Here is a 15224-nt window from a genome sequence, read left to right on the forward strand (position 1 = left end):
AAAAAGACCCAAACCCGAACTGCTAGCTTTATTATGTTGGGTTTATTGACAAATATACCAAGCTCACTGTCCTTGATCTCCTTTTGACTTTCAACCAGCAAACCCTTCGTGCCGAGAGATGTAGGTCCTTGTGACTCATTATGCACTCAAGTTTTAAGCTTATGATTGTTTTTGTTTGAGTCAGAGCATGAAGCAGGAAAGAAAAGTGATGCTGTTTTATCTGGGATACTGGAAACTTTAAAAGAGGATGTTTTGCATGAGGAGAAGACAAAACCTAAATTTAAGTTGACATCTTTCCTGTCAATTACCTACTATACTAAGGTTGCCTTAAATGAAACATACTATATGAGGTTAGGTTTACAATGCAAAATGAGAAGAAGTCTTTTAGGTTTAAGTTGACCAACCTGTGTTAACTGCATTAGACTACAATAGGAAGGGAGGCAGACTAACTTGGGTTAGCAGCTCCAGCTCAAGTCTGAGGGAACCTGGGGTTGAACATGTTAGCCGCTCATGTCAGCGGTTCTCCTATTAACAGCCCAGTGTAAGAAAGTTTTGAATTTCTTTTTCTGTACCCTGGGATTTATGTCTTTCCCAGTTCTTGCAAAGAGTTGGCCTATTCATGTAAATGCACTGGTTCCTTGGGAAATTGTTGATTTCTGGAAACTTTTATTCCATGTTCTCAAAAATGCCTCAGCTCTTCCATGCTGTGCTTGCAGTTCAGCATTTTCCACTTACCTGTGTCCTTTGGTCTTAAAACTCTTCCGCTGTCCCACCAGTCCTCTTCTGAAGTCATTATTTATGCTAGTTGTGGTCAGAAATAACTCCTTCTTCATACTGTGGGCCACAACTATGGCTGGAGTGGGGCCCAGAGGGCACTGCAGAAACCCTGTAAGAGACAATGAAGAAGTAACCTGTTCCCAGCAGAGGCTTCTTCCTAGCCACTGCCAAAAAGCTGGCCTGTTTTTCTGGGGTCTTCTGCTGTTCCTGAGATGTATGTTACCCTGCCTAGAGTGATATGATTGACAGTGTGAATGCAGTGCCCTTTAACAATGTTACGTGCACTAGGACAGCTCGCACTGCCGAGTTCTGTGGGTCTTGGCTGTGTTGCAATTTTTAACCTGGTTGCTGGTCAGTTTTGCTGGGAGGTGCTCCTAGGTCTTGTTCAGAAGGTACGTGAATTCCCCCTTTGTCTATGGCCAAAGACAATGGTATGGCCAAAGCTTCTGATGCTGTTCCCTGATGCCCCTTTCCCAAGCAGTCTGTGCCTCACAGATAACTTGCAATCGTATGCCTAATGTTTCCATCACCGTTCTCCAAATACTTTATACCATGCATAAGAGAGAGCTTGATTAGAGCAGAACGCACTGTTCTTAAGCAAGGGTAGGCCATTGATTTTTATGTAAGGGCATTATGTTTTTAGGCTGTATAAAAACTTGGTAGAAAATAACGATGTTTTGTTTGCTTTTTTTGACAGCTGCTAATAGCAGTTGAGCGAGACCTCCAGCAATGTATTTAGTATTCAAATTATTCTGTTCGCTGTGCGTGGTGTCAACATGTAATTGTGGTGGGGGCAGGCTAATGAAAGAGTAGAGGTAAACCCAGCCCACGCTTCTCAGGGAGAAGGTACTGTAGTGCCTCCAGTCACATATCTGTCAATGACTTACACTAACATCGCCGCAGTCTGTTTTCACTAAGTGAGAAGGGGTAATGCAGAACCAAAATTTCCAGGGCCCTTTTAACAAGTGGTTCCCCTCTTTTTAGCTTTTACGTATCCCAAAGGAAGTAGGTCAGGATCCAAGTTTTATTTACTGATTGAAAAATGGGGATTTTGGCAACATAGTGATCCTTAGTACTTACAGGAAGATGTGTCATCACCTCAGCTAGAAGTACTTTGGTTGGCTATACTGGTGTATTCCCGTTTCAGCAAGTGCAAAATAAATGCAATGCTGTCCAAAGCTGAAGTCAATAGCAGCTCCCCGGACTTCCTTGTTTAAAGCACATTAAGCAGAGTTCACCGAGAGTGCATGTTCTTGTACTTGGCCCACTGTGGTTGTTTTGCATGTTCGCAGCAGAATTTCTATAATTACAGGAGTGCAGGGAAGAGGTTTGGAGGCTTTCTGTCCCTTTGGAGAGGTTTTGTGGGCACAAAAACACCCTCAAGAAGATGGGGTAGCTAAATGCTATGCAATTTGGAAGGTTCATCTGTCTGCAGAGCAACCCTCCAACATGACAAAAGAAAGGGAAAGGAACAGTGGCTTCTGCAGTTCGCCATACATAAAAGCAATTGCTATGTCAAAGCTCTCAAGTCTGGTAGCACAGAGCAAGCTGGGCTTCATCCCACAGTCCCAGCATATGAGGAATAGTTATGTTTTCTCTCATATTGCTGAAGCAGCAGGGCAATTTAAAAAGGTCTGTTCTCTCCCTTGCTGTTTTCAGCCTCTCTGTGCTTTTGTGAACACTCAGAAGTGAACTCGAGCCATTCTGTTTCGTGGCTTCTTTCATCTTGCTGCTAACAGTGAAAAGTGACACAGTGAAAAGTGACACTGTGCCACCCTGTGTCTGGTAGGAAAAAGTCCCCTCATCTGAAATATCTTTAGAATAGGGAAGGCTGGCAGGAATATAAAGAAAAATAGTCAAAGATTGTGACAATAAACTAATTTTAATTTAAGACAACTAATTCATGAGTCAGTTTGCTGATTCCCCTCCATTTGGGAGCACAGGTTATTGTACTCCTCTGGACTGACTGAGTACTGTGAAAGAACTTCTAGAAATTCTTCGAGTGGGCAGAGACCTGCTCTACATCCTTTCACCACTTGCTCCTGCAAAGGCAAAGAGACAAAATCACAGTTCTTGTGTGTTGCCAAAGCCCTTTTTTGTTGATACTGATGCATTCTGTGGCAGGGAAATGTGCTAGTTGAGGCAATGGCACAGAGGCAGAAGTTCAAAGTCTTTGCCTAAACTCACACTAAATCAATAGCCAGCTCAACAGAAAAGTCATCTTGGCTATCATGGATGTGCTGTAGGTGTCTTACTCTGTTATCTGGCTTGATGGCATGCTCGGAACAAGTCTTGTTTCAGAGCTTTACACGCATGCATGGCAAAAACAAAAGCCTAAGATTTGTACGATGGACTTGCCCTGGGATCTTACCTCTCCGTGGTAAGACATGCGAACAAACCACTCTTTGGACTGCTGGTGCTGATACAGTTCCAGGGTCACATCTGCAGCATACGGTGGCCATTTGCGATCAAAGGTGCCCAGTGCCACCAGGAGAGGAATAAGGGTAGTGTCATGAGAAGCATAGAGAATGAGCTTTCTGATAAAAGAGAAGGGGAAAAAAAACCCAAAACCTAAAATGTTAGCCGTGTTCCTCCATGGATAGCCAGTAGCACTCGGGCTTTTTTCTAGCAGATGAGCACTCATTCTCTTTACCCGCACATTCAATGTCTTTCTGAACCAGCTTTTCACACTGATAGCAAGTCAGAATTTATAACGATTAGAGGAAGAGATCTGCCCTGTACCTGGCCTTTTCAGCTGGAGATGAAGGATCTACTGCTTCTGTAATGTTCTTCTGTAAGGTATAGAAAAGACGACCAACACTCATCTGAAGAACTTCTCTATAAAAGAAGCAGAAATAAATCTACTAGTTTTTAAACTTTCAGATTAAATAATTTCAAACAAACACCTAGGAACCTGCTTTTCTCTTACAAATTGATAACATGTATTGAGTGTAGCGAAGAACTGTTACATGGAATTCCTATGGTTACTTTTTATTTCAGCAGTTGTATAGTCACTGCAGAGATTCTAATGAGATTGCATATTGGGAGGGGAGAGGTGTTAACAAGCAGTCTCATGAGGTGTGGCCCACATAAAAGGAAACCTAGAAACTCCTTGATGTTCTCAATGCTATTTTGTTTCCCTAGTTGTGATTTTTGGATGCAGGGTTTTCAGCTAGGGGAGATGGCTGTAGTTGACTACAAACCAGCAACTGAAGTGGTTGGGGTCTTTGGCAGGAAGGGGAGGGGCAGGATTCAAGAAGGTAGCAGCTTTATTTAAAAATCAGTTTTCATCCTGTATTGAACAAAGAGAAGAATTTTAGACAACTTCTGGTGTGAAGAAACTCCCTCTACCTAATGAATACATCAGTGGAAACGGAGGACGAGTGTGACTGTGGCTCTCCGGGTGTTGTGGGAGTGGGGGAAATCAGTCTTTCAGTACCCAAGTTCTCTAATACAAGTTAATGAGAAGGCTAAGGGCAACTGCCCTAATAGAAAAGGCAGTCCTATACCACCTGAGAAGAGCTGGTGAGTATGGCAGCTGCGAATGAATCTGAAAGGAAAACAGCTGCTAGGCTAGCAACTCAGCTACCTTTACAAACAACTGTGGAGGAGGTAATTAACTGCATGTTGCAGCAGATTCTTTTGCAAGTCGTTACATGTGTGCAGGGACTGGCATCACCTTTTCCACCAGCACCAACACTTCTTGGCCCAGCTGTGCAGGTGCCATCCCTAGGATAAACTTCCCAGGTTGGAATTCAGATTGTAGCTGTGCATCTGCAAGGGCAGCCTCGCCTGTGCAGCCTCAGCACTCAGGCTGGAAGCATCTCCTATTCTTCTTTTGCCTTTGACACAGGTTCACTTAAACAACCATGGCAACTGAGGCACTCACTGCCTACCTCAGTGGCTTACTACTGTTCCTCAGAGACTACTCTCCACGACTGTCAGCAAGACAGGACGTAGGCCCACATCTTGGCCTCCAGGTCTGGGCTCCTCTGTCCTAGCTTGTGTTCCTGCCTCAAGGCACTGGACTTTACACTGAGATGGCTGAGGCACAAACCTCATGAGGGGGCAGTAGCCTCTAGTGGAGGAATGCAGCAGATCAGAAAGGACTTCCATCTGCTGCAGTAAGGTGGTGTAGCTCATCCGCCCTGGGTAAGCCGAAGACAACCCCTAAGGCTGGAGGCATGGATACAGGCAATCACCTTGAACCATCTTCCAGAAGGAAAAGCAGCGAATCAACAGATCGACGCTCGACTGTCTGCTGAAAGTTCTTCAGCACAGGGCAGCTTGGCAAATTGTGCACCTGGAAGAAGAAAATGTAGCGTAACAATAGCGTAACATAAAAACCTTTCTGATTCCAGCCTGGACATACACAGATGACTACCCACAGAAAACAGCTGTTCATGTCACAGCATTTGTACTATGTTATTCATGTGAGGAGTTCTAGGATGCTTTTAAACATACAGACTTGCTCTATGTACCAAAAGGATGGATGTTTGTTCTTGAGGGTACATTTCTATGGGAAGGGAGTGTAATGCCTTGAGCTATTCAACTGACAGCCAGACCAATTACCATTAGCTCCAGCAAAAAAACAGGTACCAAGGGGGCTACAAATATGCCCAGCTCCCTTCCAGTAGCAGAAGCAATCTGGCTCATGGGTAGTATGCTGGAACCAGGATTAAGATGACTCCATTGGGTGCTGACTGCCAGAAAATGGAAAGCACTTTGTAATGGGGTAAGCAAGGCCCAACTGCTCTCTTAGCTCTACTTCATTACACTTGAAAGAGATACTGGATTTCAAGGTAGGACCATAAATACTGGAGATGAGTCTTCATCCATCCTAGAGCAAGGCTAACTCCACATCTTGCTTTTTAAAAAGGCCATGCTATTTCTATAAACTTTCTGGATTGCATAGAAAGGTACTGGGGTACCCGCTGGTATCAGTGGGTGTTGGCACTCCATGGTTTCCTCCATTTGCATGGTAAAGGGATGTTTCTTTCTGTGACAGTGCAACAGAACTGCTCAGCTTACCTGCTCAGCAAAAATGTTGTCAAGGAGGAGAAAAAAATCCACAGACTTATCACCATCAATACCCATCTTCTCCTTAATTGTTTTCAAGTCATCAGAGATACCTGGCTGTTGCAGAGCATTCTTCAACTTATGCCTGCCAGGGAATTAAGAAAACAAAACAAAAACTTTTCACACATCAGACTTCCTATCCTTTGGGTTTGTTTTTTTTTTTTTTGTGACCCTAGCCCAGTGGAGTTGTCTCGCATCAGTGAGGGGTAGAAGAGAAGCACCACAGGATCCTGAGGGATTCCTGATGCTGGGAGTCTAAGTTGCAGAGCGGACAGATGCTTGTGTCTAGCTGTCAAGCATTGGAGCTGGCTATCTGTTCTCACAGAGGTGGGGGAAAAAATTAAGATAAGACGTGAACACCTCAGAAGTGGTTTCCCATAAGCAAAGGCTGTGTATCAGTTAACAGATCTGGTCATACTGGAACAGTACAAGTCTGTGTCTTCAGGGAGTAGCCTTTAGCTGCCTCATGAAAGAAGAAAGGGTAGGAGCTTTGAACTGATTGCTGTATTGTGTGGGAAAAGGGAAACACCTAGATACTCACTTGCGGCTTAAATTCATCTCTCACTTTGTTAGAAGCCATTTCCCTTGCTACACTGTTTTAAATTTTATATTAAAAAGTTCAGCTGAGAATATCCATGCTGGCCATGTACTTCAAGCAAAGTGTGTTGCATAGGTTTTGTTTTCGCTGACCCTGATCTGTGGGGGAGGAGGTGGGAAAAGTTTTAAGTTTGCTTTTTATTTTTTTTAGGAATAGCTCTAGTTTGTTTGAAATCAAACATGCTAGAAGTTCTGACATAGGTAGCCTGTAAGCTGAGGCAGTGCTTCTTACTGCAGCTTAAAAAAAATCCACCTTGATGTGGTCACAAAATGTGCTCAGTTGGTGGGCTGAGGGGGAGGGGGCAGACGTGCTTGCAGTTTACTCCCTTTTTGGACAGTTGATGTTACTAGAGGAGGCTGAATGTACTGCTGCTATGGGCCATCACCTCACTACTGTCAAGAACAACCCTCTCTCTGCAGAGTCAAGCACTATATATAATATTAAATTAAAAGCTCATTATAATGAGCTTCTGCAAGTGAATTCTGACAACTCCTGAATTTTGGACAAAAATATGCTAATGTATAATCCAACCAAACTGTAATACATTTGCCTCTCTTATTCAGTTTCCACCCCATGCCCAACCTGTCACAGGCATTTACTTGACTCTGCAAACATGAGTGTTCTTTCTATGTAGGATGTTCCTTATTTTACTTCATTAGTCTTTGTTAAATGTGTCAAGGCTGAGTATATTTCAGTTTCTTCAAGGTATAAATGTGACAGGAATGTTGTAATAACCCCCAAACTGGAAGCTGAATATAAAAAGGAGGCCCAATATGTTCATACTTGAAAGGCATGTTAAGGGATGTACATGATGTTAATTCTGCCCTGCAGCAATGCTGCAGAATAGCCGTACATTAGCTACTAATAAGTGTTTGCTAGACACTTCAATTGGTCTTTCAAGAAAAAGTGTCTCTTTTTTTCTTTTTCTTTTTTCTTCTGGTGCCACTGCTTGGTGTAAGATGCTGCTCACCAAGTATTTTAAACAACTAGCTAACCATTCCCAAAGAACAGTAAGTGGCAGGGGAAGAAATTGGGAAGAAAACGTGCTGTTTTCAATTACTACTGCTGAAATGAAACAGCAGTGAAATCATATGGGGAGGTGAGGCTGGCAATTACCTGCTCAAGCATTTCAGGCGCTGGCAGTTGTGGTAATTGGGGTAGAGGATTTCAGAGCTTGCTTCATCAGTGACAATGACAACAGATCCTGTGGAATGAGAAGGAAGCTTCTGTGATCACTAGTGCATCTGTGTGTCTTTAAACTGCTTTAATCACTCCCACAGTCTTTGTGCTCAAGTCCATTGTTGTCAACTAGCAATTCCCCCTGAGCTATTGCCTGCAACACAAGCCACTGTGCTTGGTTCTGCACACGCAGCATTTAATTCCACAGGGATGTCTGCTGTGCACCTTGTAAAGCTTTCTAGTTGTGTGTTTGTTTTTTCTAGTGTTTGTATGTGACAAAAATTAGCTTTTGTGTCATGTAGGCATAAGGAGCTGTAGCAAGTCACTTCTGCTATTAGTTCCTGGAGCTGAATATGGAGGGAGCAGAGGTGAGATCTTCAAAACTCAGAGCGTATTTCTAGGACATACAAGTAGTTGTCAACTGTAGGATACAGCTGAAAGTTACTCCAGATACCTAACTTGTAAAGGATCTTGGTACTCCTATGGCCGAGATACTTGGCTTCCTCTGAGAAACTTTTTTCAGGTTAACATCGGACCTGGAACTCTTGCCCTCTTGATTCTGAAGCAGGTTAATGCTGACCTCATCAGTAGGTCTGAAACTGTAGCATTCACAGCAACAGATCCAAGCTGAGCACCAGCAGAAAGCCACACAAAGAGAGGGAGTGTCAAGTTGATAAGGAATGTACAGAACCAGGACAGTATGGGGAAGAAGTAACAACCAGGAGCCTGAGAGAGTTGGGATGTGTGAGGTGTGTGCATCTAGGGAAGACCGAGAAAGGAAAGGCACTGGTCAGAAGTCTCCCCAACCTTCTTTCTGCTGTTGGTACAGTCCAGCTAATAAGCACCGTGTGGACTCCAAATTCCGGAAAATATTAGTGGAACGAATGCTGAAAGAGAGAAAGCAGTTTGTGAGGTAGCACTTTCCCCTTCATGTGGATGTGGCTGCAGCTGGGGAGGACTTGCTGGAACTGAGGCTTTCTGCTTTCACTGTGGCTTTGGAAACCTGTGGTGGGATTCATCTTGCCCCGCTACAGACACCTATATCTGAACTGCTGTTTAACTTCCCTTCAGAGACAGTGGAAATAACAAATTGGCACTTCTCTGGTGTAATTTTTATCTCATCCTAAACCAGACACTCCCAGCATTACTGATGTGAGCAGCAGGGGTGTGCTTCGTCTCACTGAATGTTAGCTATTTAATCTACAGTGAGTTAAATTGTGCTCCAGAAATGCCTGTTTCTCTTCACTCACCATAAAGGTGCATAACACCACTGCCAATGGCTGAACCTAGGTGAGATGAATCTGTCCCCAGCATCACTCTCATGCCTGCTGGGGAATTGGATGCTTTGTGTCATGAGTGAGTTCTTGTACTGGGCTCTGCAGGCTGAGCAAAGATAAAGGCCTGGGGGCCAGCCAGTTTGCTATGGGGTGGAGAAAGGTACGCTGGTCAGAAAGTGTCCCTAGCACAGGGCCTACTCGTTAGGAGGGAGGAAGCAAGGGAAGGTCCAGGAGGGAACTGAGAGACTCACAAAACCTCAGCAGGCTTAAATGTTGGTGAGAGAAAGCTGGCTTCTTCCACATAGCTTCTCCTCAGCCTTTCCCCCAGGGCAAACATCTGCTGCATCCCTACTGTGGTCAGCTGTCCTGCAATTGCACCACCCTACGTGCAAAGAAAAGGAAGGGTCTCCAGTGGAATTTGGAAATAAACAAGTCAGCAGAGGGAACAGAAAACCACCGTGAAAGACAGCCTCACCTTGAATATCGTCTTTTTGTATTGCTCCTCATAGCGTGAGGGAGGTCGAGGTCCTCCATTTAGGTCAGTCACCATGTAATCAAACTTAGTCTGAGCAGGTACATCTAAAAGAGTGGGGCGCCATTCCACCTGTTTCAAAACAAACAAACAAACGGTGCTTCAGTGAAAAACAAGGACTTGGAAGAGGATTAAACCAATGCTGGAACTGTTATTCTGTGCTGCCTTGCCAATAACACAACACAGAGCCAGCGACCTCTTCATGCAGCACATACAGACACGACAGCGGTGCTGCATCTTGGATTTGCAGATCTGCTGTGCATCGCGCGCAGCTGATGTGCAGGAAACGCGGTACGTGCTTTCCTCCCCTTAGAGGAGAAGAATCGGTAGGAAATGGTCATTGCTGCTACTTGTTACGCACTGAAGCTGCTGCTTGTTACGCGCTGAAAAGCTGCTGTAGCAGACTACCAGAACGAGTATCTGCCGGCTCAAGAGGCCGCCTCCTCGGAGGCTACGGGGAAGACGGATCCATCGCAACGTGGCCGAGGCAAGTAAGCGCAGGTCGGCCGGGTACCTGCTGTAAGGTGTGGCGAGGCGAGGCGCGGCGCGGCGCCCCCGGCAGCGGCAGCTCCTGTCATGGCCGCTGCAGCCCCGGGCCGCCCGGCCCTGCGTCCTTCCCCTGCGGGCAGCCCAGGCAGAGCTCGTTCCCTCCGCCACCTCCCGCCCCACTCACAGGCAGCGGGGCCGAGCTGTCGCCGTTCCGCTTTTGACTTCCAAATTCCCGCGCTTCCCCCAAATTTACCCTCGGTAGTGCCTTGGCAAGTGCAAAACCCCCATTTACAGGCTGAGGGGCAGCAGCTCCGCAGCGGGCACCCCGCCGGCTCGGGGTGAAGGCGGCAACCGCACCCCCGCGGGCAGCCACCCCCGCTCCGCGGCCCCGGCCGCCCGCCCCCGCACCGCTCCGGCCCCCGGCCCGTCCTCACCGGCGCTGCCCCCGGGAGGGGCCGCAGCGGGGTGCGCGCCCCGTGCCGGAAGACCACCTGCACCAGCTTCAGCTCCAGCTCCCGCCGCTCCCTGCCGGCGTTGCTATCCTGGGCGGCGGCCGCCGCCGCCCGCCGCCGCTGCGCCCAGAGGGCCAGGCCGCCCAGGAGCCCCAGCCGGCTGCCCCAGCCCATAGCGGCGGCGCTGTCACTGCCGGCACCCGGCGGCGGCGGCACCGCCGCGCCGCGCCGCGCCGGCCGGGGACGCGGGGGCCGACGGGAAGCAGAGTCCCCTGACCGGCCGCGAGCGGCGGCGGGGTCCTGGCGGTGGACTACAGCTCCCAGCGGGCACCGCGCCTGCCGGGGCAGCCGCCGTGCGCAGGCGCGGTCGAGGGGGGCGTCCCCGCCCCACCGCGGGCGGGACAGGTGGGGCCTGGGCTTCCCCCCCCGCCGCCCGGCGCCGCCCGGCAGCGGCAGCCCCCGGCCCGGCTGGGGCAGCATGGCCTCGTCGCCGCCTCCTCCCTGAGGCGGGCAGCGCTGCAGCCTGCCTGCCGCCGCCTCTTCTCCTTTTTTATTTCCTTTTTCCGTGGGGAAACGGCCGGGCGGGCCTCCCTGGGGGCTAGCGCACTGTGCCCAAGCGTGCGGCTTCCCGGGAGGGAGAAGTCCTTCTGGGTTGGTTTTTTTTGGTTGGCTTTTTTTGGTTTTTTTTTTTTTTTTCCATTCCAACTTTTCCCTCTGAAGGCGCGCTTGGCCGCCGGAGCGGTGCGCTTGCGGGGAAGAGCCTGCGCTGGTGCTTATCGGGGCGCTGAACTTAGTACAGGGGGAAGAGCCTGGGAGGAGGGAGAGGGGTCCCCGAGTTCCTCCCCACCTGGCTGCTTGCGCCTGGCTGTTAACAGCCGCTGAGGAAGGAAACCCCGGGGAGGGGAGGACGTTGCGTTCAGCTCAAGTCTTGTATGGGCCCGTCACCCGTACACGCTGCTTTGGTCCTTTGGTCGCCCCGTTAACTTCACCGGCAAGGTCTGCAGTTGGTGCCAAACGTGGTGCTGGCCTTTTGGTGGTTGTTGTTTAAATGAGGGCTTTTTCTACTGTGAGTTTGCTAGACAAGGTCGTCTTCAGTTTGGATGCCCAGGTGTAGGCGCTGCGGGAAGGGAGCAGCGGGCCTTGACCCAGCCTTGTCTGGCCTCTTGTTCCCACCGCGGCTTTGGGAACCCACGCAACGCGGGCGCTGCCAGGGCTGGAGATGAGCTGCAGCGGTGAGGCGGGTGAAGGCACGGCCCTGCCGTGTAGGTAACCTGATGTTGCCTGGAGGGTTCTGGGTTGTTTGTAACATTGGAGCTGCCTCTTGGCATCCCCCCGCAGCACTCGGTGAAGCTGCCCCAGGGTGAATGTGAACCCAATGCCTGGAGGTTTCTTCAAACTGTTGCTTTTCCTTTCCTGGCAGTGATGTGCAGGACCAGTGAGTCTGCACAAATTAACTCTTCAGTGCTATTTAGCATCTTTTTAGCATAGTAGTGAATAACTTTGATGTATGTGAAAGCTAAAGAGCTGTGCATTCATAAAGCTTTTCTTGGATGTTATAAAGCAATCGACAGTCTCCTGTCTCCTTGGTTCCTGTGAACCTTCTGGTTCAAGTCTTGGTGGTGATGTCACTCTTGCATAAGTAGTATTTTTATCAGGGAGTAAGCAGTTTGCTTGTTCCTTAGACCACATCTGCTCGACCTAGTTTTATTAGGGATTCCTGTGTTCCCCCTTGTCCGTCGTCCTGCCTCCTTATGTATATTATAGGCTCCAGTACTCCTTTTCCTGTAGGTTTGGATCTCTGCTTTACCCAGGCTATCTTTTATCCTCCCTCTTTCTTCCTACTTGTGCCGATGGTTCTTGGTGCTCTCCTCTTCCTGGTTACCCTTGTCTTCTCTGTCTTACCCCTCTGCTACTCTTTCAGGGTGTGAACATTTTAAAACTCTCCAAGGAGATCAGGGAAGGTTGTACAGAAACTTGGGATGTTGATGGAAGCTATCAAACAGCTATTTTACTCTTCGTAAAGATTCAGTTCTTTAACTTGTCCATAGACAGCTGCAGACCTGACTACACTGCACTCACTATTTCTCTCTCTCCCATTTTCCCGTTTGGAAGTGGACACTGTCTGTTGGGAGCTGGAGCACTCCCTGAAATGCTGGAACTGGTGGAAAGTGGTCTCTGAAAGGTAGCCCACCAGAAAAATGCCATGGAGACTGGGCCAAAGAGGGTGTCTACAGTAAATGAGGTCTTCAGGAAAGCTACTGAGTGGAGATTGCTGCAGGGAGGTGTTGGTGTCTCTGGAGGCTCATAAAGTGCCTATGGTTTGTTACAAGGGTAAAGGAGTCTCTTCTGCGCTTTGTTGCTGCCCTAGTCTGGAGCACCCCTTCCTCTGGGCAGGGTCTTGCCTCTGTTTCTAAGATTTTGATTTTCTGCTTGGCCTGAAATGTGCAGGTCTGTTGCCTGCCTGGACTCTGAGCTTTCCGGTATCTGTATGCTTCCTGCCACTTTTCCTTTGGTCTGTTGCCAGTGGCACGCTCTGGGTGACACAGAGGGTGAACGTCAGAAAGCCGTACCTGACACTTAACACTGGGGCTGACATCATGGTTGCTGGCCTGGCATCAGCAGCCATCATGGTTGCTGGCCTGGCATCAGCAGCCCTGTACACCAGCAGAGACCCTTTGGTTGGCCCCATTGCATTCAAAAGCTCAGCGCCTACAGCAAGTGCTGGCAGCCTGTAGGCTACCTGTGTTGTCTGGGGCCAGCTGGGACAGTGAGGATGAGAGGACGCAGTGTCCCCATCCCCAGCGTGCCCACCTATCTACCCCCATCTACTGCTCCCTGGTTCCTAGCTGTCCCACTTTCCATTTTTTCTATTGCAGGCAATTAAAGAAATCCTGGAAAGACAAGATTTGTTTCCCATGAGGTCGCCCCTGAAAGAAAGAGGAGCACCGTGTGCATACACATGGTGCAGGTGCCAAGCTGATATCAGGCTGGGAAAGAAGCTCAATGAAGGCTGAATGCATGTGCCTGTAAATGTCTACTTGGCAGACCCGGGATCTCCCGCTCTCAGGGGGACCCGCTGGAAACTCATCTATGACCCCTGCCACCAGAGTGGGTCAGTGCTTGCCAGACTTTAAAGGCAAGTATTCTCAAACCATTCTGGAGTACAAATACCATGTTGCAGATAGAAATCTGTGGCAAAGACAACTGAATAATTTGCCTTGTGTTGTCCCTTGACTGTTGACTCTGAGGATGCCTTTATCTGTTTCTTAGGAGTGGTACCCAGCATTGATTCAAGTAGAGCTCACAAGACCTCTGTTTGGAGGAGTGGTGGCAGGAGGCACCAGAGGAGTCACAGGCAGCTGGTGCGTGCGTGCAGAGAGCAGGACAAGGGTGAAGGAGCAATAGGACGGAGAGGATGGTGACCTGCACAAAGGCTGGAGGGAGGAGCTGCTGCAGGTGGTGAGAAGTTGGCGCAGCCACCAGGACATGCAGATGGGCGGGATTTGGTGATCTCCTTCTGTCTCTCAGAGCAGTGCAGTTCTGAAAGGGTTACCTCAGTTTTCTGAGCTTAGAGCATGTGAAACATAGAAGCACGACCAGAGCAGAGAGAGAAGGAAAAAATATTTCAGAAGCCAAGAAATAACAAATAGAGGAATCAAGCCTAAATCTTGTGTTGTGGGGCGGGTGAGCGGGGCAAGGATGCTGAGGGGAGAGGGAATGGGAAAATGTAGTTAAGGGGAGGGAGGGAAGGAGGAAGAGAGCGAGAGGTGATGTGATAGAAATGAGCAGAGGTGGAACAAGAAGCTCCCAGTGAATGTATTGAATTTCCATTCAAATGTTATCCTGGAAGAAAACCCCAGTTCCTGGGAAGCTGTGAAGACTGGGACTTCAGGGTCCCTCCTGGGGGAACTTGGCTGCTGCCAAGCAGCATTACTATTGAGATATATTTTAGAATATACCATGCCACAGCAGGTGCGTGCAATTAGAGGAGAGCTTTCCAAAATAGCAGGCGGCTGTCAATTTTTTAGCAAATGGTGTTGCCCTTTTTTTTCTTTGTCCAACTGTGTAGAAATTTATTCTAAGATGGATCGTCTTTACAGAAACATTTTCAAAGAACCTGTTATTTTTAGCCTTCTGTTGCTTTTTGTGACCAGACAAGGAACAGAAGGCTATTCCAATGGCCACTGTGGGTGAGCTTTGTTTCACTGGGGGAAGTTAATGAACAAGCAAGTTTCAGGAAACCTTTCTCTCTGAAAGCAGAGCGCAAATTTCCTCCTGGCTGGAACTTAACCAAATTACAATGATTGCTACCTTTGCGAAGTATTACTGTTGCTATCATTTACCTTTTTATAGTGTTTCATAAATGTATCATTTACCTTTTTATAGTGTTTTGTAAATGTATCACACCTCAGAACACTCCTATATGATAAGTTTGCATTTACATCCTCATTTTCTTGAAGAGGAAACTGAGTCATAGTGAGTTTCATCATTCAACCAAACCACGCAGTTGTTGTGTGGCTGATACATTGATAAGGCATGCGACCAACTATATGATTAGATTTTTATTCCATGACATGGATTGAAATTAAATAGCATTTAGAAAATACCCACCAAAGAAACAATTCAGCCTGATGAGTTCCAGTGTTTTATTTTTCTTGGATTAGGCAAACATCTTCTCCCTGAAAAAAGGGCTATAGCTGTTGCTGTTGTAGCGTAATTCAGAGATTTACTGTAAAATGATTGCATGGTAGAGACACAAATAGAATTTGGGCACCCCTTAGGTAGGTAGGATTTTTTCCCCCTGAATGGTAGGGGTCAAAGAATAGACTTAGATTGCCTTG

The 15224-nt window shown here is 47.9% G+C and overlaps 1 protein-coding gene across 1 annotated transcript; it reads right to left on the reverse strand.

The window, feature by feature from the left end:
* Nucleotides 1-2640: 2640 nt before the first annotated feature.
* ACP6 (acid phosphatase 6, lysophosphatidic) lies at nt 2641-10557 on the reverse strand. Its single transcript, XM_075721076.1, has 10 exons — nt 10366-10557; nt 9386-9514; nt 9162-9292; nt 8441-8520; nt 7571-7658; nt 5809-5941; nt 4980-5080; nt 3520-3615; nt 3149-3314; nt 2641-2819 (listed from the first exon to the last, which is right to left on the reverse strand). The coding sequence occupies exons 1-10, from the start codon at nt 10555-10557 to the stop codon at nt 2679-2681; spliced, it is 1257 nt and encodes a 418-aa protein (XP_075577191.1). The 3' UTR covers nt 2641-2678.
* Nucleotides 10558-15224: the final 4667 nt, after the last annotated feature.

Source organism: Pelecanus crispus, chromosome 1 (assembly GCF_030463565.1).
Source record: "Pelecanus crispus isolate bPelCri1 chromosome 1, bPelCri1.pri, whole genome shotgun sequence".
In the NCBI taxonomy this organism is placed as follows: Eukaryota; Metazoa; Chordata; class Aves; order Pelecaniformes; family Pelecanidae; genus Pelecanus; species Pelecanus crispus.